This window comes from Patella vulgata, chromosome 1 (assembly GCF_932274485.2).
Source record: "Patella vulgata chromosome 1, xgPatVulg1.2, whole genome shotgun sequence".
NCBI classification, from domain to species: Eukaryota; Metazoa; Mollusca; class Gastropoda; family Patellidae; genus Patella; species Patella vulgata.
The window spans coordinates 34,670,171-34,697,246 of record NC_065879.2 but is presented as its reverse complement, the minus strand read 5'-3'; the positions used below and the strand labels follow the sequence as shown (position 1 = coordinate 34,697,246).

The 27,076-nt window shown below is 36.6% G+C and overlaps 2 protein-coding genes across 3 annotated transcripts; both read left to right on the top strand.

Moving 5' to 3' along the window:
• The first annotated feature begins 3,614 nt into the window (after positions 1–3,614).
• LOC126823898 (uncharacterized) lies at positions 3,615–8,261 on the top strand. The gene is made up of 4 exons (XM_050552968.1): positions 3,615–3,680; positions 3,817–4,016; positions 6,470–6,842; positions 7,551–8,261. Exons 2-4 carry the CDS (start codon positions 3,861–3,863, stop codon positions 8,018–8,020), a joined length of 999 nt encoding a protein of 332 aa, XP_050408925.1. The 5' UTR covers positions 3,615–3,680; positions 3,817–3,860; the 3' UTR covers positions 8,021–8,261.
• Positions 8,262–18,098: 9,837 nt separating this feature from the next.
• LOC126823886 (uncharacterized) lies at positions 18,099–24,880 on the top strand. 2 transcript variants are annotated; one of them, XM_050552954.2, is made up of 4 exons: positions 18,099–18,193; positions 18,886–19,085; positions 23,603–23,975; positions 24,165–24,880. In XM_050552954.2, the coding sequence occupies exons 2-4, from the start codon at positions 18,930–18,932 to the stop codon at positions 24,671–24,673; spliced, it is 1,038 nt and encodes a 345-aa protein (XP_050408911.1). In that variant the 5' UTR covers positions 18,099–18,193; positions 18,886–18,929; the 3' UTR covers positions 24,674–24,880. The 2 variants fall into 2 exon arrangements, with proteins under 2 accessions (XP_050408911.1, XP_050408902.1); XM_050552945.1 differs by lacking the exon at positions 18,099–18,193 and adding an exon at positions 18,683–18,758.
• Positions 24,881–27,076: the final 2,196 nt, after the last annotated feature.

Genomic DNA, 27,076 nt, shown 5'->3' with positions numbered 1-27,076 from the left:
AACTCATCTAATGAACATCTACACCAAGCTTAAATATTCTACTCCAGTTAGAAAAGCAGTGTTATCGCGTTTAAATTTGCATATCACTGCTTAACAAACTCAGTCAAGAATTCACCTAATGAACATCTACCCAGTGGTTCTCAATCTTTTTTTGCCAACGACACACCTTGGAACACATGAAAAAATAGCGCTCAATGTACATACAAGCACCATCGATCAATCCTTCTTGTTTTGTTTGCTCTCAGTCTCGGGGGTTCGATTTTAAAAGCTTGGCCGTTTGAAACAATTTATAATCACAATTCCGCATTTAGCCCCATATTAAAATTATTGCCAGGGGAGGACTGGGTAGCTCTAGGTCCTCGGCCCAATTGGTTTGGTTGGGATTCCATCACGGTTAAGAATGCGTGATATGACGAGAAAACGAAACTAGTTTGATTCACTTTTTCTGCACTCCACTCATAGTTTCTTTGTCCGTCCCTGAAAACAGATGAGTAGAAACTGCACTTGTTTATCATTAGAGCAACTTGCCCTGGACTAATCGTTTGGAGAAAACGACGCGGATTAATAATAATATTTATAGAGATTTTTTTATTATTTTATTTCGGGATCCAACATTCAATTCATTTCAACCAGACCCAGGTTAGGCGGGCCGCTGACTGGACTAAAGACTCAAGTACAGAAATGTGAGAAAGGAAGATATTTAATGTCAAACAGATAAAATACATATTGATCGAAAACTAATAAAGTTTTACATGTTAAATTAACACAACAATATGTTACCAACCCATGTAGTTTGCTTCTGTGTACGTCCATGGTGAATCATACTGGTGGATTTTTCCATACACAATTTCAAATAATATTAAGAATTTGATTTTTTAAATCTCTCTCTCTCTCTCTCTCTCTCTCTCTGTCTCTCTCTCGGTCATTTAGGGACTAACACACTGTCAACATCCCGCTTAATCCGGGCCTGGTAGAAATAGATTGAATGTTGGATCACGAAATAAAAAAAAATAATCTCTCAAAATATTAGCCCGCGTCGTATTCTCCAGAAATTTGTGCCATATTCGGCCCGCTAGACTTGGTCCAAGCGCCCCGATTAGAAAAACATAATTTGATATATAGGTTTTTTTTCAAAATAATTAAATTTGTAATGGCCTCTCGAGGATAAAAAATTATCTATGAGTGAGGTGCAGGAATAGTGAATCAAACTGGGTTTCGTTTTCCCATCATGTCACGTATTATTCTTCGCCGTGATGGGGAGCCCAGTTGGTACGGGAGCTTCAATGGCCTCAATCCGCGAAGAAAAATGAGTGAGGTAGGAACAAGGGAAAGACAGCGGAAAAAGAGGACACACTGTTGTCATAGGGAATGGGAATATGATAACCTTGACGCGGGCATTTCCTTCAGTGTTTGAGGTAACCCTTTCTAAATTTGAGGGCATTTTTTCAGAAGAGAGTGCACATTTTCGGGAGGGAGGGCTCATCCCTATACCCTGGTAGGAAATCTCATCGAATTAGAGCGTTATTAACCCTGTTGACATTATTCTGTCACCTGTAACTTCCTTGGCCAGGTTTAAAGTAAACTTTTTATACCGGTGCCACGGTCGGTGTCTAAATCTAGAGCGTCTCTTTGTTCACCAGCGAACAGAATCAACATGAAACTTGGCAGGTTCTAGTAGGTCGTTTAGTTGTTAATTGTTTGATTGTTGCTAACTATGTTTATGTTCGAGATCTTCAGAATGTAATCATAATTCCCCCCCCCCCCCACTAACCCTAAAAGTTCCCGGCGCTGCCCCCCCCCCCCCAACAACGTGCCCTAAGTTGGGTTTGCCTACCCTCTGAATGCACCTATATACCAAGAATCACAGTTCCCGTTTCCAAATTCCTACATACCAAGAAATTGTTCATTGGCAATCTCAGTCAAAGACAGTCAGTCTAAAGAACAGCTACATTTAATTTGAACATTATATCTTACTTAGCCAGTGTTCCAGAATGTAATAGAGGCAGACGGGCGGACCAGTTTGTATTTGTACTAATTGACCACTCCAATTTAAGTCGATTATTATTCTTATTGTTGGCAATGTGAACATGATGATTTACTAATCATAATTAAAATCTGTACAAAAATGTTGTCGTAGAAAGAATGATTTATAAAAGAGATTCAATAAACCTCGGACAAATCAGCAATACATGTACTTAACTGGACAATAAATGTCCTAGAACCAACATTAAAAATCAAAATTAATTTGTCAAATTAATAAAAGTGTTAGTTTAGCTTCTTGAACTTATAAATGTATACCCCCAGTTTTACACAACGGAATTTTCGAGATATATTTCTAACTTAGGATGAGCCAGAACCGGCAGAACGTGACGGTGTGGATATCAAGTTTCAAATGATAAATACTGAAACGTACTTATTATGTACCACTTTTCCTGTCAATCCTTCAAGTGTTTTCTTTTGGTTATAGTTCACGAATTTTGTTTTTGAAAGATAGCGTTTTAAGAAATTATTATTTTTACATTAACACTGAATGAACGAAACTAAACGTTAGCAATTATTATCCACGTACAGTGATTAAATCGTATTCTATTCCGTTATAATTTACAAAGTGATACATCACTAAGTGTACACCCTCATCTCCACTCCTTGACCGAAATACATTCAAGAATAGCGGATTTGTTGAAATTAAAATCAATAAAACTGTTAATATTATTCTGTAAATTAAGTATATCCTGGGTCTATTGATATAATACTTTTTTTTATCTATCTTGATATACCATGATAATACAAATATATAAAATTACAAGGGATATCCTTGACGATTAGAGGCGTCATTGCTAGTAAACAACGTCATAACGGAAATACTCTATAACAAAACATAATTATTGGTGCCATATATAAACCGACTACATTGATATCAGTATTAGAAAAAAAAAATTTAATACGGATAAAGAAAAACAGATTGAAACTCATAGGTAATTATCTTTTGATTAATACGTGGATTTATATTATAAATCATCAATGTAAGATGGGTTATACTCGTTAATTGGAATACATCAACACTGAAAGGTGGTTTATAAGAACCGTTCAGTAATTTATAAGTCTAAAGTACCCTCATTAATGGAAATAAGATTCAAAGATGCATTATGTTTTTTTTAAAATAAAGAGTAGTCAGTTTTTGCTGTAATAGTTTGAAAATAGATCATGAGAAATGATAATATTGAAATTTTCTGTTAAATTACTTAAATTTCTGATGCAAGTTGTGAATGATTAAACTTTTGACAAGAAATAGCGTAAATAGTCTCGATTGCCAAGAAACCTTGCGCACGATAATAAACGTACTCTAATTAACGTTAAACGGACATATTTCAGATATTTTCTAATCCACTTAATATCTCAGCCAACGGATGTTCCCGAGAGTTAATTATGGGCTTGCCGTGTGAATAAATGTATAAATAATAATTTTTTATATATTAATTGAAGCCAAAAAAAAGACCCAAATAGGCGCAAATTTAGCTTTTAAATAATTATTCATCTTTAAGCTTATATCTGACTTCGAGGGTTAGATCGATTTTATTGGCTATTAACTAGTCCACGTGACATACTTATCTACATATTAGAACAGTTTCGAAAGTATAGCGCCATAGTGTTGAACTGGATCTTTACGACCAAATAGAGAGGTATGCTTATTATATTATAATTGATAAAAATTTTTAACTTTTTTTCTTATTCACTTTATAATAAATTAAACAATTATCTCTGAAATCTTTGATTTGATACAATTCTAGTTATGAACGTCTCTATCATATTTTTTAGTATCTTACCAGGACGTGAACATTATAATTTACAAGGGAAACATCATGTTGCATATCGTATTGGTTGTTCTAGTATTATTACATCAAACAAATGGACATGGGCGTTTGATCGATCCACCGTCCAGAGCGTCCATGTTTAGATTTGGATATAATACCCCTCCGGATTATAATGATAATCAAGGAAATTGTGGTGGAAGAGATGTAAGTTTCATTCTTTGGTCATTATTTGGGCATTACAATTATTGTTTTCACAAATAATATAGTCATTTGAGTAGATATCTGAAACATATGGGGATTGTCTCGGACAACATGAACAACGTATAATCCTCATCCCTATATGTCATGACCCACGGGATAAATATTTTATCTGCAAATGTTTTTGTCTAAGTATCCATGAGCTTTGAATATTAGGCACTGTAAATGGTCATTACATATTTTTTTCTTGTCAGACATTGTGCCATTTTATACACTTTTTCATTTACTTCTGTATATCCTGTGTTGAAATTCATATAATTAGAGTTCATGTAATTGATAAGATAAAAATCAAAACGTATGAATGTAATGACGGAGAATACCTTGTACAGCAGTTGCACGAGGCTTACTCTTGCTTGTGATATAGTACCAAAGGATCTAAGAATAACGCTTTCAACTATGGCTTTCACTTCCTTCCCCTTGTCAGTGATGCAGGCCGGAGGGTCTGACGACGAAAAACCGAGGTCCCGTGTACACAATGGCGTGCACGTGAAAGATCCCTTGACAATTGGAATTCGATATAAGAGTAGGCCGTAGTGCCGCTGTCCGGGCAAAATTTCCCTCATGGCACACTATATGGCGTATGCCCGTCTTCATTAGCCCAGTTCGGAGCAAAACAGTAGGACGTTAAACCCCATTTCATTTCATTTCACTTCTTTATTTTAACAGTACAGGACCAACATTTGTAACGCATACATCTATAACTATGACATATTGTAGGCTACAACGTGCAGAAACATAATTATGTAATTATATCATCTTCTGTCGTCTGCTATCCCCTTTCCGTATTGTGTGTTAATATTAATATTTAATGAGTGTTAACTAGATGTAATAAACATACATTCAATTCTATACTGTTATCTAATAATATAAGGAGATATTGACTAATTAACTAACGTATTTACTCCAAAGCTTTAAAATTGTATATCATAGAATTTTTTAAAATGTATTTCTAATTTCTGTTTATTTTTGTCATTACTGCCGTCAAATCAACGAATAAAAATATTTGAATTCCATTTTCATAAATAAAGACAAAAACACGTTATATTGCGATATGGGGGTACCCTATCTCTGAGATGTTCAGAAATGAATAGAAATTTCAAAATTGTTAAGCATCCCTTAATATTTTGTTGTCGAAACGTCTTGAAAAATCAGATTTACACTAAAATATTTTTTATATATTAGCATGTGCCCCAAATGTCCTGAATATAAATTTTGATCGAGAATTAGTCCTCATTTAAATGAAGTTGCCGTAACCCAGACGGTACTCTCTGATGGTTTAACACGTTAAATGCTTGTTCTAACAGAGCGTCCTAAGCATTTTGTCCCATAGCATATCGTATAGGACCTAATCAACGACTAGCCTAAAATTGAATGTATCTAATATCACTAATGCAAGGGATTGTTGTGGTCCTTGTTGTATTAATGGTTCGACCCTTTCTTACTTTTCTTGACTCGCTAACCTGGGGGTCCCAAGAAAGTTTCTCGTGATTTCTGGCGTGTCTCTTCTTTTCGGTCGCGCAGCACGGAAGGCTTAGCAAGGATCAGCGTCCAGACGTTCGGATTGCACGAAAAATAGGCGTGCACGTAAAAAAAAAACCCTTGACAGTCAGAACTCTAAATAACAGTCGGTCGTAACGGCCACTGGCCGTGCAACCCCCCCCCCTCCGCCGGAGCAGATCGCATGGTATATACCCATCTTCATGAGCCCTGGTGGAGCAGACAAGTAGTAGGTAGTGAGGATCTCGAGTACCCGATTCGCTACAGTTTGAAATACGAGTACTGATCAGTGGCTAAGCTACAGCGAAAAATACAAGTATTGGTCTCTCTGCACTACAGGACCAAATACAAGTATAATCCCCTGGCTATCATAAGACTGCGCTACAATGCGAAATACAAGAATTGGCAATTAAACAGGGCCCTTAGTCACGAAAACTTAAACTAAGTTACAACCGAAATTTTAAGAAATACTGCAACTTCATTGGATATATGCAAATTGATTTTACTGGTCAGCCAATCGAATTGCAGTATTTCTTAAAATTTCGATTGTATCTTAGTTTAAGTTTTCGTGAATAAGGGCCCAGAGCTAAATATGCCTATGACATAACATGACCATAATCATCTCTCAATGCCATCGGGTGGTTTAAGTAGATTTGAACGACTCGGCTATTTAATGATTTAATTTAAAAATGGAGAAGCGAGGCTAAGACTCGAATGACCAGTACGGTGGTTACGATCGATGCACACATCATGTCAAAACGATAACCACTGATAACTTCGCTCAAAATAAACGAATGAAATATTTGCTTTATCTATTTTTGAAATATTATAACAAGAACGACCAGCTCTTTACCTAAATCTTACATAAGGCCCCTTTAATATAATGTTCGTTTTTTCCACAGATACAGCAAAGGAATAATGAACAATGTGGGGTTTGTGGCGATCCCTGGGATGCAGAAGTAAAGCCCCATGAAGCAGGGGGTATTTACGCAACGGGACAAATCGTTCGAACCTACAAGACTGGAGCCCATATAACAGCCACTGTCGAGCTCACAGCAAATCATATGGGATATTTTGAATTCAGAATATGTGTTAATAATAACGTTACTAAACCAGCAACACATGAGTGTTTGAATAAACATTTGCTTGAACTTGGAGATAGACCTGGGAGCAAGTTTTACATTGATAATCAATCGGGCTACGAAAAAGTTTCTCTTAAGCTTCCTGAAGGTGTTGTCTGCACACAATGTGTATTTCAATGGAAATACCATGCCGGTAAGTCTTCTAATACATTTTAATTGCTTCTTGAGACAAAGGTAGGCTTTCATTGGTTAGTAGAATTCGAAGAGTGCAATTGATGAAGTTTAATTTACCTTTCTATTTAGATGAAGTTACATTTAATTTACCTTTCTATTTAGAAGAAGTTACATCCCTTGTTAGATCTTTATCGGCTTTATTTATTGGCTAGTAGAAATTGAGACAAAGGCAGGCTTTCATTGGTTAGTAGAAATGGAAGAGTTCAATTGAGACATGGACAGGAATTCGTTGGCTAGTAAAAATGGGAATGTTTAACTGAGGGAGTTTAATTTAACCCACTATTTCGAAGATTTTCCAGTGCATGATAGGTCTTTGTCGGTAGTATAGGCTTTTACCGAATCTATTAAATTCAGATGTGACATTAATTATTTTTTTTTTTATATTGTATGCTGATTTTTATAAACTGACAGCTGTCAATCGAAAATGTTGCCAGACCTAAGTTTTGAGTCGGATTCATGAAAAAAGGAGATTTCTTCGATAGCCGGGACAATATGGCCCATTCTTTTGAGCAACGAATGCACCCACCAATCTCTGTATGCTCTATTCTTTTGGTATCCGTAGTAGTAGGGGTTTCAAAGATAAAAATATTTTTTCACCAAACCAAATAGATGGTCCAGTTGTCTGTACAGGCATACATCCTTAAATGTATTGTATTTTATGTTTCAGGTAATAGCTGGGGAACTGATCCTAACGGTAAATCTTGTGTAGGATGTGGACCACAAGAAGAATTCTATGCTTGTGCGGACATTGCTATTTCGCCGGGTAGTATGGTTACAGAGTCCCCAACAGCCAGCACTACGGTATCAACAGAAATAATGACAACCACGCAAGCCCATAAAACTTCTTCATTCGCACCAGTACAACCACCCCAAGGGTCTCCCAGCAATACAAATTGCCATGCAATCGGAGCTTTCGCAAACGACCAGGCTTATAATAACTGGTGTGTAGCAAATTGCGCTCTTGGTACATGCCCAGATTATCTGTGTAGCTGCGATGATGGCAGCGACGATGAAGATGTCCCTCACGTCCCTGAATGTAACTCATACGGCATCTTTAAATCTAACAGTATGGACGAATGGTGTAAAACGCAATGTCAGGTTGGATTCTGTCCAGATACTCACTGCACATGCGCATAAATAAGGTTTTGAACTGTTTGTTTGTGTTGTGTATTTGTGTTATGGTGGTCGTGGTCATTTTCTTTAACTTTCAATTCTATTATGTTATGTGAAGTGTTAATGTTTAAATCACTGTGTTTTCGGTTTTGTCGCATTTTTTCTTTTGTTTTCCAACTTTCTCTATTACAAACTATTCTTTTTAGCTCTTTGGCGGGGGGTAAATGCCAACAGAAAAGTACATAAATAAAAATTTGTAAAACCATAATAATTTGTAACTTTTATATCAAAATGGCTTACTATTGTAAGAAATTAGGCTCAGTTTAAAGACCCCGATCAACTTTACTGAAAATGATACCATTCTGTCGGGGAAAAAACCCAACAAGTGACAGTTTTGGATAAATGAAATAAAATGAAATGGGGTTTAACGTCCTACTGTTCTGTTCCGACTGGGCTAATGAAGACGGGCATACGCCATACAGTGTGCTATGAGGGAAAATATTACCCGGATAGCTACCCTCGGGACATCAATTGTTTGTCTCAGCCGAACGACTATGCGTTGTCCCTTTTCAGGCCTTCTGTGATGCACCACTGACAAGGGGGATCTACGCCGATCAACTTTCTCTGCCAACACAAGGATTGAACACGGGACCTCCAGGTTAACGAGCCTACATCTTACTCACTGAGCCAGCGTGGCTTCTCCTTGTATTTATGGTTCCATAATTTTCGGATCGTCGAATAGCCCTATCTTAGAATGCCATGCGACACTTCGGGTGGACCGATCAAGATATAGTTTGATGCAGCCGAGAAATTAGCCCTTGAATTTCTGATTTCTATCTGTTTCTGATGTGAAAGATATGGATGTTTTAAAAAGTTTTTGCTGAAATTATACGGGATTCGGCAGTTTTCTAAATGTTAAATTGAAAGTGTGCACACCATGCCTTTTCTTTCACAAGCAGTTTCGGGAAATGTTGACTTATACTATACATGTATAATAAACCGGTTATAAAAGGGGTGGTCTCTAGTATAATTTAGAGAAAGTCGTCTTTATTAGTACAGTTTCTAAAGAAAATACAAACTTTAAGTTTTCATTTATGCTCATTGGCGTACGGGCCAGATGAATGTTAGGGGAGCAGAACTGAAATGCCTGGAAAAACAATTCACGTTTACAGACGGCATTGCCGGTCGCCAGGTAGTGGCGTGGGCGCAGAGCTTACCTGATAATATTAGAAATGCTCTTTATTTCTACTGTATGGAACATTTACTACTGCTGCCACTTCTATGATTTGCTTGGAATTCAGTGATTATCTAAAGTTAGTGATGCTACCAATACTTGTGCCTGGTATCTTTAATCTGTGTCTCAGACATAAGCGTACGAGTCCGATGAATGTTAGAGAGGGAGAAAGAAATGGATTTTAACGTCCACTCGACACAAACAAAGTCATTTCGGGACTAACATAATATGGTTCAATTTTATTCCAATAATTCGCTTGCGCGTAGGGGTCTTTAGCAGTGGGGGGAAACCCGCGGGGTTGGGCAGGCGACTCTACTCCTTGTCACGTACAACCGGAGAATCGAAACCACGCCATTTGACTCAATGACAGACCTTATGATACAGCGCGCACTCGCTAATCATTCGCCATCCAACCCAGGATGAATGTTAGAGCGGGTAGAACTGAAATGACCGAAAATGTTCACGTTCGCAGAGCTTCAAAGAGCGACGTAGGCGCAGAGATTACCGTGTAGGGGCTTCCCAAAGAAGATTTGGAAAATTTGACGGTCGTATACACGAGTTTTCCTGCTATTCCAGCCCGTGATCCAAAATATAGCCTGGTGGCTGAACCGAATACCAATCAATTGTTTACAGTCCGCGAAGACGCGACCGACGGGAGGAAATTTGAACATTTGAGGGCAGTAAACGCGTTTTCTTCTATTACAGTCCGTGAATATAATAACTTCAACGTGGTCCAAACTAAGCCTAACCTGAATTCCAAAGAACCAATAAATCGTTAAGTCCATTGAGTCGGGACCGGCGAAGCCAGTCTTTGCGGTTGCGGTGCATGTGGTGGGGGGGGGGGTGTAGTAAAAAACACTAAGTATATTTCGAGAAATTTGATGAGAAGTATATATTCTGCTTTCATTTAGCACAATTCTAAAGGTGTAATTAGTCTATTTGTGTATATAACAGATGTAAACCGACAGAACAGTATAGTAATTGTTGGATATGGTGACGATGATTTATGGCAGAGATCTATTCTCCAAGTAGAGTATATAGTTCTCTGTGTGCGGAATGGCCCTTCTCGAGAACATTTTGAAAATTTAACCGCCACAAGTGCGTTTTATGCTATTCTAGCGTGTGAGTTAAATATCATCTGACCCGAAAGTAATGATCGGATTTTGGTCGAATGGACTTTAAACCCAGTTTATATGCCTTGAAACAAATTTCAACAAAGAATATTCTAAGTATAGTCCCGGCTGCAGGTGCCTTGTACCACCGTCTTTGGGTCAAGTAACCTTTTTCGAACCAATTTGTTCCTCCGGCCTACGACCGTAATGGGTTAAGTAGCTTTCTTCGAATAACCCTATAAATTCTAGTCTATGCACCGAACTTCTCTCTGGTAATGTTCTCATCTAAGTCGAAAGACAGTAATGGCTGATTCTTTACAACAAAGAAACCCCAACAATCTATACCCCCTCCCCCCCCCCCCAAAAAAAAACAAAACAAAACAAAAATACAAAAAAGCAAAAAAAAAAAACAAAAACAACATTTTATATACATAAAAAAAAATACGTTCCGTACCAAAAATACATTTTACCTCAAGACATATTTCCAACAAACATTTCATACAAAACAAAAACCTCAACAACATTTTATACAAACACCCTCACCCCTCCCCCCACCCCACCCCCAGAAACAGCTATGTTATCGTATCAATAAAACTGGTTGGTGGATATTCTATTACAGATGCCTTTCCGCGTACAGACTGTGTGATTGGTTAATATATTTGGACTTAAAACGTATTCAAATTAACTTATCTATCAAAAGTTTGCTTCAAACCCCTCTCAAAAGATTTTAATCCGAGCAAAACTAAGAAGCCGTGTTTGTCACGTAACTTGATTGTGGGGGATACAGAATTGGTTATATTTGTTTTTAGTCGATGTCCATTTATCATAAATTTTCAACATTCCCATTCTGTCGAAATCCATTAGGAAGAACTGGTGTTGGCCGTTTACTAGACGGTGTAAACATTATTCCTACGTCGTAATCTGTTGTTAATAAAGGGTAACCCATGTCACAGCAGCATTTAAAGTTACAATTTCATATTTTTAAGTTATATTTTTAAAATGTATTAAAATAAAGCCTTAAAATAGATGGTATCTATAAACAGTTCTACCTTGTTAAAGAATAATCCTATTAATCCTATAATTCACTATTGCCAGTTGAGAAATTGGCGAAAATATCATTTTCAACTTCAAATTCAAGCGTTTGAAGATAGCTATTCCATGGTTTGGAATAGAAAAACAAGGGAGGTAATTGTGAGGTGATTGTGTTATTATTTCCGGTGTGAAAGAATTTTAAGTGTGAGAATGACACCTATGATCGTATAATAGTGAGTTGACAACCTATTGAGCAAAAGACATAGAAATAATTATGTTTTGACTTTCTTAGAAAGTATGAAATTCTCGCTTTAAGCGAAATGGTAATTGAAATAGCCCTTTTTCTTTAATATAATATAGTTTATTAGAAAATACATACATATACTATATGCGTATAATACAAACGGGATCAGAACAAATTGTACAATTTACGAATCTTCTCCCAGTATAATCTAAAATATTTACAATTATCACTGAAATTTGATTTAATATATGTTATATACATACATACATGCTACCATATCGTTACATATTAAGTGAATATTAATACTAATAAACCAATGGAGAATTACAATAATAGCTACAGAGTACCGTGGATCTTTTCGTTTGTACGGTGAGAAATATATGGGTATTAAAAGATTTAGGAAATAGGGAAGAACAATCTAAATAAATTTTATGCAACTCAGATCGTGGTAGATTGCCTATAAAGTTAAGATTATCAATTAAACATACATTATGCAAGAGCTAAATCTGTCTATTGCAGGTCTTTCTTTGGGCCTGAAATGTTATCTAAATTATTAATTAGACATTAATTAACCTATCCAGACCATAATTAAATCTAGATGGCATTTCTAGCCTGCGATCCGTACTGGATTATGAGCCGATTTACTGCATAATTTTCCTTCACGATTTAACGATTAAATGGATAATCGAGTCTATGCTGTTTATCGTACTGACTTTAGTAATGATGATCAAGGCTAGCCGGAAATTTCAACCGCTTAGTTCTCGGTTCATAGTGGGTCAATTTGAATGAAATTTTCAGCAAATTGCCTTTACATTATATAGTTTTTAACTATTACAGTGAGAACTGCCAACTCGTTATGGAATCTCCCATAATGTATCTTTAAGTCAAATGTATTTTTAAGTGATGACGCTGTAACACATTTTTTGAGCAATCAAAAAAAAAGTGAAACGAATTTTCAATGCTTTTATTGTCGCATGTACACAGTGCCGGACTGGGCCCACCTGTCCACCTGTCCGTGACAGGTGGGCCTAAGCTCATTAAAAAAGTGGACCTAAGCCTATAAAGAAAAAAGAAAAAAGAAAACAGAGAAAGAAAAAAGAAAGGAGAGGGAGAGGAAAGAAAAAAGAAAGGAGAGGGGGAGGAAAGAAAAGAAAGAGGGAAGGAGGATACAGGACATAGGACAGGAGAAAGTAAAGATAGGAAAAAATGACTGACAAATAACACAAAAAAGGAAGTGTACTACAAGGAAAGAACTTTATGAGTTTGACCTCATTATACCGAGAAGGTGTAATTCATCTTTTAACCTCTTTTGACACTCTTAGGTCATTCTGTTATCTAATTGTATCAGGAAGTAAAAAATTTGCCTTCTTCTCCTTTGGTCTGAAATAATTGGAAAATGGGTTTGCGGTTGTCAATTTTCAAAATTTTCCTGGGGGGAGAACCCCCTCGAACGCTCGTGTGCCTTCGACGCGCTCGTGACACGTCTTCGGCGCGTATTTGTGTGGGCCTTGGTCAATGACCTGACAGGTGGGCCAAATCCATACTGCACGTACAGTATGGATTTTGAACACTGTTTGATTTATTAAGATCATAATTTAGAACACTACTGGTTTGGCGTATTCGATTATGGTAAATGGATAATTTTCTGCTGCCAATGTTTCTTAATTTTGGAGGTTTCACTTTCGCCTTATATTAGATGTAAACTCAGATAAAGATAGTGTGGATTTTAAACCCGGACGTAAACTATTGAACTGTTGAATGGTTTTAAGAAAAAATGAGCTTTTTGTTACAGTTAAATGACAAAGGGGTACTTTTAAATCATTACAGTTTCTACGATAACCTATTATCTCTTGAAGATAAAACGGCCCTGTTTTGTGAATAAGCTTGTGTAATAAGCACAATCGTCTTCTTTTTCTGCGATCATGTAATTTAGTGCATGCAGTTTCAAAATAAAGTTATTCGCGAGATGCATAAATAGTGCAAGCCGTATGTAGATACGTACTTTGAAATTTAATATTTAAAGGAAACATAACATTTTTGTTAGAAGGTCATTAATTCAGTTTTTTTTTTCAGGATTAAAGGTTATAGGCCATTTATTAGCCCAGGCACACAACACACCTAAATTATAATTCAATGCAGCTTCAACATTCGATAAATCTGTTGACGAAGAACATAGCGTTGTGTCATCAGCAAATATTCTCGTTAAATATCAAGATGATCAAAAAAAGCAGAGGACCAAGAATCGAACCTTGCGGAACGCCAGAATTTGTAGACAGTATCAAATAAACAATTTTCTAACTTGATTTCTGTTATTCAAGTAATTAGAAATTAGTACGAGTCTCTAATCTTGGATTCCATAACTATTCAATTTATGCAATAATCCTTTATGAGAAACTTTATCAAAAGATTTGGAAATATCGCAGAATACTAAGCCTGTGTATTCTTTTTTTATCTAATGAATTGCAAATATATTGATATATTTCTATAAGTTGATGTATTGCAGATATGACTGGTAAAAACCCCGATTGGTACTTGTTAAAAGGTGTATTTTTTGAGAAATAACTAAAAAGATTCTGATAAATTAATCGTTCAAAAACTTTAGATATATAACAGGGAAATGGGTCTATAATTTTTGGGATCCGACTTATCACCTTTTTTATACAGAGGAATAACATTGGCTTGTTTCCATGAAATAGCTGAAACAGTTACATACTGCCTATCATTTGCCTATCATTCCCAACTTTGAAATTACATAAGATAACCGCTTTCATTGGCCCGTAAAACAAACAGTGAACTGTATGGGGGCATGCCCGACTTCATTGGTCCTGATGGTGCAGAAAAGAAGGACGTTAAACGCCCATTTCATTTCATTTTATCGACGGGCACATAAAATAACCCTTGACAGTTGGGAGATGAGTAGACAGAAACACCACTGTCCTGGCAATAATCAATGAACGATGAAGGTGAGGTCGCAGACTATATTGTGATGAATGAAACAACGGATGTGGATTAAAATCAAAATCCTCCAAAATCTTCGACATCGAAAACACGAATTATTGGTCAATTTAAATCAACATTGATGATGTAAACTTACCTGGAAAAGATGAGCTTCTGATATCCGATATTTAAGATAAAATAATTTTTTTAACATTGGAACACGAATCGTGTACCATAATGCGCTTCAGCCCCAGTTGTATTGAGAGACTCGAGGGACGAGGCTAGACACATTGCACCAAATCAAATGGAGTTATGTAGACTAGAATAACTAGACGCTAGAAATTTGCACTCGATTGAGATTACTGACTTATTTCGCCGAACATAACTGATTTGAAATTGGAGAAAAAACGGAAACCATTAAATGTAAATCAGTTTATATACATTCATATTACAGTATTATATGCGTTGCGACCCACTTTTGTGAATTTCTAGGTCCCAAATGTTAGCGATTTAGCTCCTTTAAACGATTCAAGTAAAACGATTCATGCGATTTAATAGTTCTCTGCTGTGATATGTAATATTGTAATGTAAATATCCCTTGGATTTATGCTTTATCATTAGTACAAACAAGAAGAGAGGGAGAGAGAGAGTGAGAGAGAGAAATGGGTTTAACGTCCACTCTAAACAAACTAGGTGATTTCGGGAGGAAACCGGAGGACCCGGAGAAAACCCACGAAGTTGAACAGGCAACCCTACTCCTTGTCACGTAGGACTGGGGAATCGAAACCACCCCAGTTGACTCAATGACAGACCTTATGATACAACCCACACGCGCTAACCAATCGGCCATCCAACCCCCTTACAAACAAGAAAAACAGCTTGGGTCTAAAGAACAGCACCGAGTAACGCCTCCACCATTTCAAATACTCTATTAATAGCATAATATGTGCTAATTAAAATTATCACCTTCTATATATTCACTTTGCCAAAATTTAGATACGTTTTCTCTTAGAAGCACTGAAGCTATTTTTCCAATTTTCTTATATATGTGTAGGTAAAGGGGAGTGGGGGAGTGGGCGGGTGGGGTCTGAAATTCAGCTACAAACCAGACTCATCCTAACTAAAACAAACAAATACATATACCAACCAACAGTAAAACTGGTGCCCTAAACACAAATTCCAAGATAGATGACACTCGTGAATTACTTGTATATTTATCTTTATAAAGGTTCAAAAGATGGTTATTATCGAACTTAATGATGGTATTGATGCCATGATACTATACACCGGGTTTCGCCATTTCTTTTACATAATTAGAATTGCTGTGTTCCAAAATTGCTGGGGGATCACGTGGCTAAGTGGGTAAGACGCTGGCTCGCTAGCCTGGAGGTCGGGTGTTCGATCCCTGCATTGGCCGAGAAAGTTCATCCCGATTTTCCGGCGTGGTTTCCCTTATAGTAATGCAGGACGGAGGGCCTGACAAGTACAGCTGGTTAGTCGTTCGGATGGTACGAAAAACCGAGGTCCCGTGTACAAATTGGCGTGCACATAAAAGATCCCTTGGCAGTTGGAATTTGATATAAGAATAGGCCATAGCGCCGGTGCCCGGGCAAAATTTCCCTCATAGCACACTGTATGGCGTATGCCCGTCTTTATTAGCCCAGTTTAGGAGCAAAACAGTAGGACGTTAAACCCCATTTCATTTCATTTCATTTCCAAAATTGCTTATCTCTGCTGAGCCTTAGCGGCAGTGCTCATCACCAAGCTCCGCCAAAAACTCCCCTAATGAACATCTACACCAAGCTTGAATGTTCTACCTCAATTAGAAGCAGCGTTATTGCGTTCAAATTTCTCGTCTCTGCTTAACCTAAGCAGAAACTGTTCATCGTCAGTCTCATTCATTATATCTACAGCTGCAGTGTTCCAAAATGTAATAGAGGCAGACGGTTTCGTTCGTTCGTTTCTAGAGTTTTACGTTCCCTTCCACCTAGGGTGATATCGTAGACAATGGGAGACGGGTAGGTTTATTCCCACGAAGGCGCAGTTATTGACCGTAACGGATTAAAAGAGGTCGTTTTCGACGGGTGGACCCATTTGTATTTGAACTAATTGACATCTCCAATTAAGTCGATTATTGTTCTCATTGTTGGAATGTGAACGTGATGATTTACTTATCATAATTAAAATATGTACAAAAATGTTGTCGTAAAAAGAATAATTTATAAAAGAGATTCAATAAACCTCGAACAAATCAGGAATACATGTACTTAACTGGACAATGAATGTACTAGTTTAGCTTCTTGAACTTATAAATGTATGACAACGCCCCCGCCCCCTCCCCCGTTTTACACAACACAGGTATAGATATCAAACACGGGTCTTCTGTTTATCGTGATCAATTTTCTAATTTGATATGTCTAATTTTAGAAAATCAATAATGAAATGCACGCAAGTATTGAATATCAAAAATTTGCTTATCTAAAGAGATGATTTTTTTTTTTTTAGATTGGGTTCATATTGGAAGTTATCTGACTGGTACCTCTACTTAAATATTCAACCTAAATGACAAAATAAATATTTCTAACTTAGGATGAACAAGAACGTCACCACTCCGATATCAGATTTCAAATGATAAATAAAAACTGAAACGTATTTATGATATACCACTTTTCCTGTCAATCCTTCAAGTGTTTCCTCTCGAACTATTGAAACCCAGCGTTGGACTAGATTTATTATCAGTCAATATAATAGTCTAGATTAACATAATATATCGTCCCTTTTTTAAAGTTATGGATTCAGTGGATCAGTTTGATTTTTTACTTTGGTTATAGTTCACGAATTTTGTTTTTGTTTTATTTTTGAAAGAGAGACTTTAGAAATTTATTATATTTACATTAGGCACGAAATCAAAGAAACTAACAGTTAGCAATTAAATCTTATTCTCTTCCGTTATATAATTTACAAAGTCACCCAATCACAAAGAGTACACGCCCATCACTATACCCTTGTCAGTGGTGCAGAACGGAGGGCCTGACAAGGACAGCTGTCTTGTCCTTCGGTTGATACGAAAAACCGAGGTCCCGTGTATACAATGGAATGCACGTAAAAGATCACTTGGCAGTTGGAATTCGATATAAGAGTAGACTATAGCGCCGCTGCCGGGGCAAAATTTCCCTCATAGCACACTGTATGGCGTATGCCCGTCTTCATTAGCCCAGGTTAGGAGCAGAACAGTAGGAAGTTAAACCCCATTTCATTTCATTTCATTTTTGACTGAAATCAATTTAAGAATAGCGGATTTGTCGAAATTAAAATAAATAAAACTGTTAATATTATTCCATGTGTATTTTTATCTGTATATTTAGTATTACGTTGCTTTAATCTTCTTACGACAAGGCGTGGGTCTACTGATATAATACTTTTTATCTATCTTGATATACCATGATAATAAAAATATCATATAAAATTACAAGGGATATCCATGACGCTTAGAGGCGTCATTGCTAGTAAACAACGTCATAACGGAAATACTTTATAACAAAACATAATTACTGGTGCCATATATAAACCGACTACATTGATATCAGTATCAGAAAAAAATTTAATACGGATAAAGAAAGACAGATTGAAACTCATAGGTAATTATCTCTTGATTAATACGTGGATTTATATCATAAATCATCTATGTAAGATGGGTTATAAAAACCATTCTGTAAATGAGAAGCCTAAATTACTCTCGTTAATGGAAATGACATGATTTGAAAATATATTGAAATTTCAGTTAAATTACTGAGCGAAGTAATGATTGTTTAAACTTTTGACAAGAAATGGTCTCGATTGCCAAGAATCATTACCACGATAATAAATGTACTCCTCACCATAACGTTTAACGGACATTTTTTTTAACCCACATTCGATGTTCCCGATAGTTGATTATGGGCTTGTGTGAATAAATGTCTAAATAATAATTTATTATATAATAACTGAAGCCAGGCAATAACGACTCAAATAGGCGCAGTTTTAGCTTTTAAATAATATAATTATTCATCTTTAAGCTTACAATATCTGACTTCGAGGGTTAGATCGCTTTTAAGTTTTATTGGCTATTAACTAGTCCACGTGACATACTTATCTACATATTAAAACATCTTCGGAAGTCTAGCGCTATAGTGTTGAACCGTGGCTTTACGTCCAAATAGAGAGGTATACTTATTATATCAAAATTGTAACTATTTTTTCCTTATTCACTTTTTAATAAATTAAACAATTATCTCTTAAATATTTTATTTGATACAATTCTAGTTACGAATGTCTCTATTATATTTTTTAGTATCTTACCAGGACGTGAACAGTATAATTTACAAAGGAAACATCATGTTGCATATCGTGTTGGTTGTTCTAGTATTATTACATCAAACAAATGGACATGGGCGTTTGATCGATCCACCGTCCAGAGCGTCCATGTTTAGATTTGGATATAATACCCCTCCGGATTATAATGATAATCAAGGATTTTGTGGTGGAAAAGATGTAAGTTTAAATTCATTCTTTGATCATTGATTTGGGCATTACAATTATTGTAGTACTTTGGTCCTTAAGAACATAGTGTATCTTTAACTAATTATTGGTTAATAATTTCTATAGAGTAAAATCCCACATACTAATGAAAGTAAATAACATGTTTATATATAAAAAACAGTGATATTTTGGTAAAATCCTTACCATTGTCAAAATATCCATCAAATTCTATCTGTTTATGGCATGTGTCATGTATCTGGTAGACCAAACAAGGTAATGCCCCCCCCCCCCCGATGTTGGGAGACTGGTTTTTTTTTTATTCCATATTTGGAAAGGAAATTAACGCCAAGGTCAGTCTATAACGTGCAGAAATAAGGGGGTTATAAAAGAGGGTGTTGAGCGAAATTTATCAAAGCTCACCCAGATATTCCGAGCAGCTATCATCTATGCTTTATTGAGAACGATGGACCTTCGAAGCCACAATAAAGTTGCAGAAACCATCTGACCTGTAGTTTTATTACGATCAAGAAGGAAACACAACAAGGAAGTCCGATATTATTACATTATTGTTTTCATAAAAAATATAGTCATAAATTTTACATCTGCAACATATGAGATCCACTGCCTAAATATTTTATCTGCAAATGTTTTTGTCTAAGTATCCATGAGCTTTGAATATTAGGCACTGTATATGATCATTACATATTTTTTCTTGTCAGCCATTGTGCCATTTGATACCGTTTGTCATTTACCTCTGTATATCCTGTGTTGAAATTATATAATTAGAGTTCATATATTTGATTATATAAAAATAAAAACGTACGAATGTAATGACGGAGAATACTTTGTACAACAGTGGCACGAGGCAAAGTTAGCTTACTCTTGCTTGTGATATTGTACCAAAGGATCCACGAATAACGCTTCCATCTCATACATATATAATTATGAATTCTAGTAGGCTACAATATGCAGAAACATAATATGTAATTATATCATCTTCCGTCGTCTGCTGTCCTCGTTCCACCTTTTGTGTTCCGTTACAAATACAGATCATTTATAATGGCCTGGGCACTGTTTCACAAAAACTTAAAACTAAAATCACTAAAATAGATTTTAACTAAAATCAAAATGAAATTTTAAATTTTATGCGTTACACGAAGATCGATTGATTGTAACTTAAAATGCAGTTTTAATAGATTTATTTAAAATTGCTTGCGCTGACGCACTGCACAATTCCGGCGAGAGCACTCAGGGTGTAAGCTTAAAGGACAATATTGGTGCCAGTCATTATCACATATGTGATAGAGCTGGTTAAACACATTCCAAATATAATTTTACCACAGAGATCATTGCTACGATAGCTGAGTAATACAGGTTTCCTGAATCGGAAGTGACGAACGCCAAAGGAAAACACGAGTCATCTCTCTATGTATCTGACTGATGTGACGAGTGATAACAGATACACGGCCGAATTTCTGCTCACTAATAATTCTTTCAATAATTCAATAAAGTAATTGAATGTCATTAGATAAGAGAACACGAGAAAAATAGAAATAGTTCGTACATTCCCTTGTTTATATTCATTCTATACCTTATAAAAACATGGTAATGCACGGACTTTTTCTGTTTTTCTTTCGTGTTCACTTATCTAGTGGCAGTCAATTCTTTTTATGAATTGTCAGATATCCTCTCACAATCTCACACAAAAACTTTTGGTCTTCGAAGGAATTATTAGGGAGCATAAATTTGCCCGTATATCCGTTATCACTCGTCACATCAGTCAGTTATATAGAGAGATGACTCGTGTTTTCCTTTGGCGTTCGTCACTTCCGATTCAGGAAACCTGTATTACTCAGCTATCGTAGCAATGATCTCTGTGTTAAAATTATATTTGGAATGTGTTTAACCAGCTCTATATGTGATAATGACTGTCACCAATATTGTCCTTTAAACGCTTCGGAACTGAAAACTGTTACCAGGTTGAACTAACCGAACTAACCGTTACAATACCAATGAGGAGAGTTTCATACGTTGTAACAATGTCTGCACATAGTCAGACAGTCGTAGAGAGATGAAATAAATAAGTTTATTGTGTATTATTGGGTGTGAAATGTATCAGTTGGTTGGCCTTGAACTTGCATATCGCTTTCGTGACTTTGGCATTTGATTTACTCGCAGGCTTCAATGGAAATAATGCGTATCGATAAACTAAATCGCTTGAATTTCGCAGTTTTATAGTATTTTGGATAACAGAAACTATTGACAATTGTCACAAACATGTGATTTTTCTGACTCAAACGATTAATCTAGACTAAAGTATTGTCGAATTTTAAAAGTATTTAATAGCTTTTAAACTAATACACTAAATAACCAATGTTCCGATGCCTAGATTGAAATGTCAATCCCATGGACCCTTTCGATCATACTTTGAAAATGCCAATGTGTAAAACTCCTTATTGGATAATGCCTATATCTATCTTACTAAATTAAAATGATTTTTTTCCTAATATAAAATACCCTTGGCTCCTATAATATAAATTATCATAACCCCAAAACGCATCTATCTTAAGTTAGGATGGAATTTTAGTTTAAGACGATTTGAAGCAGATTTAAGTTTTTGTGAAACAGGGCCCAGAGTGTTATAAACAACCATATTAATATTTAACGAGTGTTAACTAGATGTAATAAACATACATTCAATGGTGTATTCCCGCGAAGGCGCAGTTACAGAGCGTGACCAAAATTAATCTTTCCCGCGAAGGCGCAGATATCGACGTGCCGGCTTTCGTTTGAAGAGAGACATGTTGTTATTAGGACCCAATTAACGGTGTTAAAGATTTTATGAAAAGATATAATTAATATGCTCAAATTCAAAGCCAGCTCGAGGAATTGAAACGAAGACACCAGCAAAATGAATTGACATTAGTCGAGTATTTAGACAGGATGTCTTATTTGGCGAAATTGAACTAATTTTTGTTATATTATAGTTGTTTTTATTGGCGAAGTTAAATTAATTTTTATTATAGTATAGTTATGTTTTTTATTTATTTGACGAAATTAAATTAATTTTTGTAATATTATAGTATAGTTATGTTTTTTATTTCTTATCTGGTGCTAAAATGTTGGTTAATTAGTTACAGTGGGGATTATGAAAGTGTAAATTCTTATCATAACAATCTATAACACCATTGTTACGTTTTTAATCCATTTTAATCCTTAGGGCTGGATTCCCGCGAAGTCGTCGAAAACGACTTTTTTAATCCGTTACGGTCAATAACTGCGCCTTCGCGGGAATAAACCGAAAAACCACATTCAATGCTATACTATTATCTAATAATATGAGGAGATAGTGACTAATTAACTAACTTAATTACTCCATGTGTAACATATAAATAATTATAATTGTACTGGCAGATACACCTGCCCATGCCATTGTTATATTATATACTCTGGCACCAATTCTCACTTGAGGAGGTCATACACCCAGCAAATGTTTTGTACTTTTGTATCTATTTCCTTTGTATTTCTGAATTCTGAAAAGGGACATTTGAGGTATAAACCACCGGAAAAATCCCAAAGGTTAAAGATATTTAAAATGTATTTCTACTTTCTGTTTATTTATGTCATTATTGTCATCAAATCAACGAAAAAGAATATCTGAATTTCCATTTTCATCAATAGAGATAAAAACACGTTATATTGGGATATGGTGGCACCCTATCTTGGTGGTGTTCAGAAATGAATAGAAATTTAAAATTCTTTAAACATCATTTCATATTTGTTGTCGAGACGTCTTGAAAAAAAAAATCAGATTTACACTAATCAGGATCTGCTTCAAGGAATCTGCCACGCTCCTTATCCCAAGTCAAGAGCTTTGGCAACCATCTTGTCAATTTGTCAATTACTAACTCGTTGCCAATAATATGCGCAACCATCTAATGAGAGATTCCCACAGCACTGGCAACATGTCGAGTGGTCAATCGTCGATCAGCCACTCCCATGTCATATGCCGCGGGGTCTCAGTGGATAAGGTGCTAACTCGCTAACCTGAGGGGTCCCGGAAAAGCCCCTCGTGTTTTCTGGTGTGTTTTCTGGCGGAGGGCTTGGCACGAAAGAGTGCCCAGTCTTTCGGATTACATGGGAAAATGGCATACACGTAAAAGAACCCTTGACAGCCAGAACTCAAAAAAAGAGTCGGTCGTAACGTCACTGACCGTGTACCCCCGCACCCCCAACCATAGCAGACTGCATGGCATATAGGCATTAGCCGTGATGGTGCAGACAAGTAGGACGTCAAATATCATTTCTCTTCTTTGGTAGTAGGTAGTACATGGGGGCGATCGAGTAACTAATACGCCACAGCCTGAAGTATGAGTACTCTTCTCTGGCTAAGCGACAGCGGAAAATATAAGTATTGTCCTCTCTGCACAACGGTACCAAATACATGTATAGTCTGACAGCGAAACAACGGTCCTAAGACAGCGCTACACAACGATATTCATGTAATGTAATGTTATTTTTTTCCACAGAGACAGCAAAAGAATAATGGACAATGTGGGGTTTGTGGTGATCCCTGGGATGCAGCAGTAAAGCCTCATGAAGCAGGGGGTATTTACGCCACGGGAAAAATTGTTCGAACCTACAAGACTGGATCCCTTATAACAGCCACTGTCCAGGTCACAGCAAATCATATGGGATTTTTTGAATTCAGAATATGTGTTAATAATGACGTTACTAAATCAGCAACACATGAGTGTTTGAATAAACATTTGCTTGATCTTGGAGATAGACCTGGGACCAAGTTTTACGTTGATAAGCAATCGGGCTACAAAAAAGTTTCTCTTAAGCTTCCTGAAGGTGTTGTCTGCTCACAATGTGTATTTCAATGGAAATACCATGCCGGTAAGTCTTCTAATACATTTTAATTGCTTCTTGAGACAAGGACAGACTTTCACTGGCTAGTAGAATTGGAAGAGTTCAATTGATGAAGTTTAATTTACCTTTGTAAATATTTTTTTTACCAACCCAAATAGATGGCCCAATTGTTTGTACAGGAATACATCTTTAAATGTATTGTATTTTATGTTTCAGGTAATAGTTGGGGAACTGACCCTAACGGTAAATCTTGTGTAGGATGTGGACCACAAGAAGAATTCTATGCTTGTGCGGATATTGCTATTGCGTCGGGTGGTATGGTTACAAAGTCCCCCGTAACTAGCGTTACAGTACCTACAAAGTCCACAGCAGCCATTGGTGTGGTAACAACAGAAATACTAACAACCAGACAACCGCAAACCCATAAAACTTCCTCATCCGCACCAGTACAAGCATCCCAAGGCCCTTCCATCAATAAAAATTGTCACGCAATCGGAGCTTTCGCAAACGACCAAGCTTATAATAATTGGTGTATAGCGAATTGCGCTCTTGGTACATGCCCAGATTATCTGTGCAGCTGCGATGATGAAAATGACGAAGATGGTGCCCCTTATGTCCCTGAATGTAACTCATACGGTATTTTTAAATCTAACAATATGGATCAATGGTGTAAAACGAATTGTCAGCTGGGATTCTGCCCACATACTCACTGCACATGCGCATAAATAACAAGACTGAACAGGTTCAATGGTGACATTCTCTTTAACTTTTGATTTCTTTCTGTTACCTGTGTTACATATTATCCGATGTCTTTTGATGTGTTCATGTTTAAATCAATGTGTTATCGGTGTTATTGCATTATTCACGTTCTCTTCGGCGAGGGGTAAATACATATAGATGTACCTATATAAAAAATTGTAAAAACATCATAATTTGTAATTTTTATGTCTTGATGACTTATTATTATAAGGATTTAGGCTCAATTTATAGATCCTTATCAACTTTGCTAACATTAATATCCATATTGTTGAGTTACTGACTATAGACTATATAGGAGCCACGGTGGGTAAGTGATTCGCTAACCTGAAGGTCGCCGGTTCGCCCCCGGTGTTGGCCGAGAAAGTTCATCGCGGGTTTCCGGCTTGGTTTCCCCTTGGCAGGGGTGCAGGAAGGAGGGCCTTCGGATGGGACGAAAAACCAAGGTACCGTGTAAACATTGGCGTGCACGTAAAATATCTCTTGGCAGTTGGAATTCGATATAAGAGCAGGCCGTAGCGGTGTAGGACGTTAAACCCCATTTTATTTATAGACTATATAATAGAACCGTTATTGGAACAAACCCAATAAACGAGTGACCTCATGGGCTTTATCACGTGGCAAGGGGTATGTTCTCGTGTCAATCATCGGGGATTTTCTCGGGCCACGACAGTTTCCATCCGCTTTTAGAGAAATAAAAACACAAACAACATATTGCACTCCCGAAATGGTCTGATTCTGGTCGAGTGGACTTTTATATACTCTTAAAAAAAGTAGGGGATATTCAGAAACAATACAAAACTGTGGAAATGCACTGCTGTTTTTATTAGAGGTAACCAGTGTATATTAATAACAGGCCAATTGCCCACACATGAACATAAACAGTTCATATGGGCGGCTAATCTGACGGCCCCATTTCACTCGCAAAGACATACACTATCAAAAGTGAAAATGGACGTTTTTGATTTTTGTCTTAATAATGAGTAATTGCTCCACCAATCCTCAGACATTCAGCAATTCGTCGTGGCATGCTCCTAATCAACCGTCCAATCACGATTTGGGGCAATCTGGCCCACTCCTCTTGCAGTGCCACAGCCAATTCTTGCAGTGTTGTCGGTTGACGTTGACGAACACGTCTACCGATCAAATTAAACGTAACACACTAAAGCAAAGATACGCTTAACAGTAAATCTTATGCAAGAACCGATAGGAAAGCAAACATGGATAGGATAAACCAGCCCGTGGCAGTTTTCATCAACCCTTCCTTGAAGTGTTAAATTTGACAATGAACCCCTCCCACGTGTATTGCGCTATTGCGTGTCGCACATGCAGCTCAGTGGTTCTGTTGGGGCGATAAGTTCTTCATCTGTGAACAAACTCTCAAAGCATATCAAGTGTCCATGACTATTTATCATATCACAACCTGCGTAGGTATTTGCATTTCAATATCCCCTACCTTTTTTGAAGAATGGCTCCTACAAGTGTCCATGTACCACCTCTTTGAGGTCAAACATCCCTTTTCGAACCAATGTGTTCCTCCGACCCCTACCTTAATGGGTCAAGTAGCTTTGTGTGAAAAAGTCTAAATTAGCACTATTCAACCGACGTCGAAATCTATCAAACCGTTTGGAGAAGACGGCAAAACGTTTTTCACCACAACCAACTTAGCTGTCTCGACCCCATGCATATGTGGACGCCCATCTAAGTCGAAAGACAACAGTGGCTGATTTTATACCAAAAACAACATTTTATATAAACAAGCGGTTGCCATGAAAGATACGCCCACATTTTCCAAGAGATTGACAGAGAACAAGCTAAATAAAAGAAGCGATTTCTCGTTCAATCAGAGGTCATAATCAAGAAAGTTACTTTATTATTATTATTATTACAGCATATTTATAGTGCACCCTTTCATATAACATGTTCAGGGGCACTTTACAAAGTGACAATGTAAATCACACATAAACAACAAGATTATGGGCATGTTAACGATTGTATAGAGAGTCAGTTAAAAGCCTGATTAAATAAATGTGTTTTAAGTTGTTTTTTAAAAGAATATAGAGATGTACAACATCTTAAACTAAATGGTAGATTATTCCATAAAACAGGTGCTTGATAACTAAAAGAGCGCTGACCATAAGAGACTAGTTGAACAGTTTTGGGCTTTAAAAGTAGTTTATCTGATGTACGTAATGTTCGGCCAGGTGTATAAAGTTCTAAAAGATCTGAGAGGTAAACAGGAGCTAAATTATTTAAACATTTAAAAGTAAGTAATAAAATCTTAAAATCAATTCGATATTTAACAGGTAACCAGTGTAAATTATATAAAACAGGAGTTATGTGGTCACATTTCTTAGTTAAAGTAACAAGTC

Excerpts from the sequence above, each read along its gene's own strand:
- LOC126823898 (XM_050552968.1), top strand. The coding sequence starts at position 3,861 with ATGTTGCATATCGTATTGGTTGTTCTAGTATTATTACATCAAACAAAT. Across the intron at positions 4,017-6,469 it reads GAAATTGTGGTGGAAGAGAT|ATACAGCAAAGGAATAATGA; the intron begins GTAAGTTTCATT and ends TTTTTTCCACAG. Across the intron at positions 6,843-7,550 it reads TCAATGGAAATACCATGCCG|GTAATAGCTGGGGAACTGAT; the intron begins GTAAGTCTTCTA and ends TTTATGTTTCAG.
- LOC126823886 (XM_050552954.2), top strand. The coding sequence starts at position 18,930 with ATGTTGCATATCGTGTTGGTTGTTCTAGTATTATTACATCAAACAAAT. Across the intron at positions 19,086-23,602 it reads GATTTTGTGGTGGAAAAGAT|AGACAGCAAAAGAATAATGG; the intron begins GTAAGTTTAAAT and ends TTTTTTCCACAG. Across the intron at positions 23,976-24,164 it reads TCAATGGAAATACCATGCCG|GTAATAGTTGGGGAACTGAC; the intron begins GTAAGTCTTCTA and ends TTTATGTTTCAG.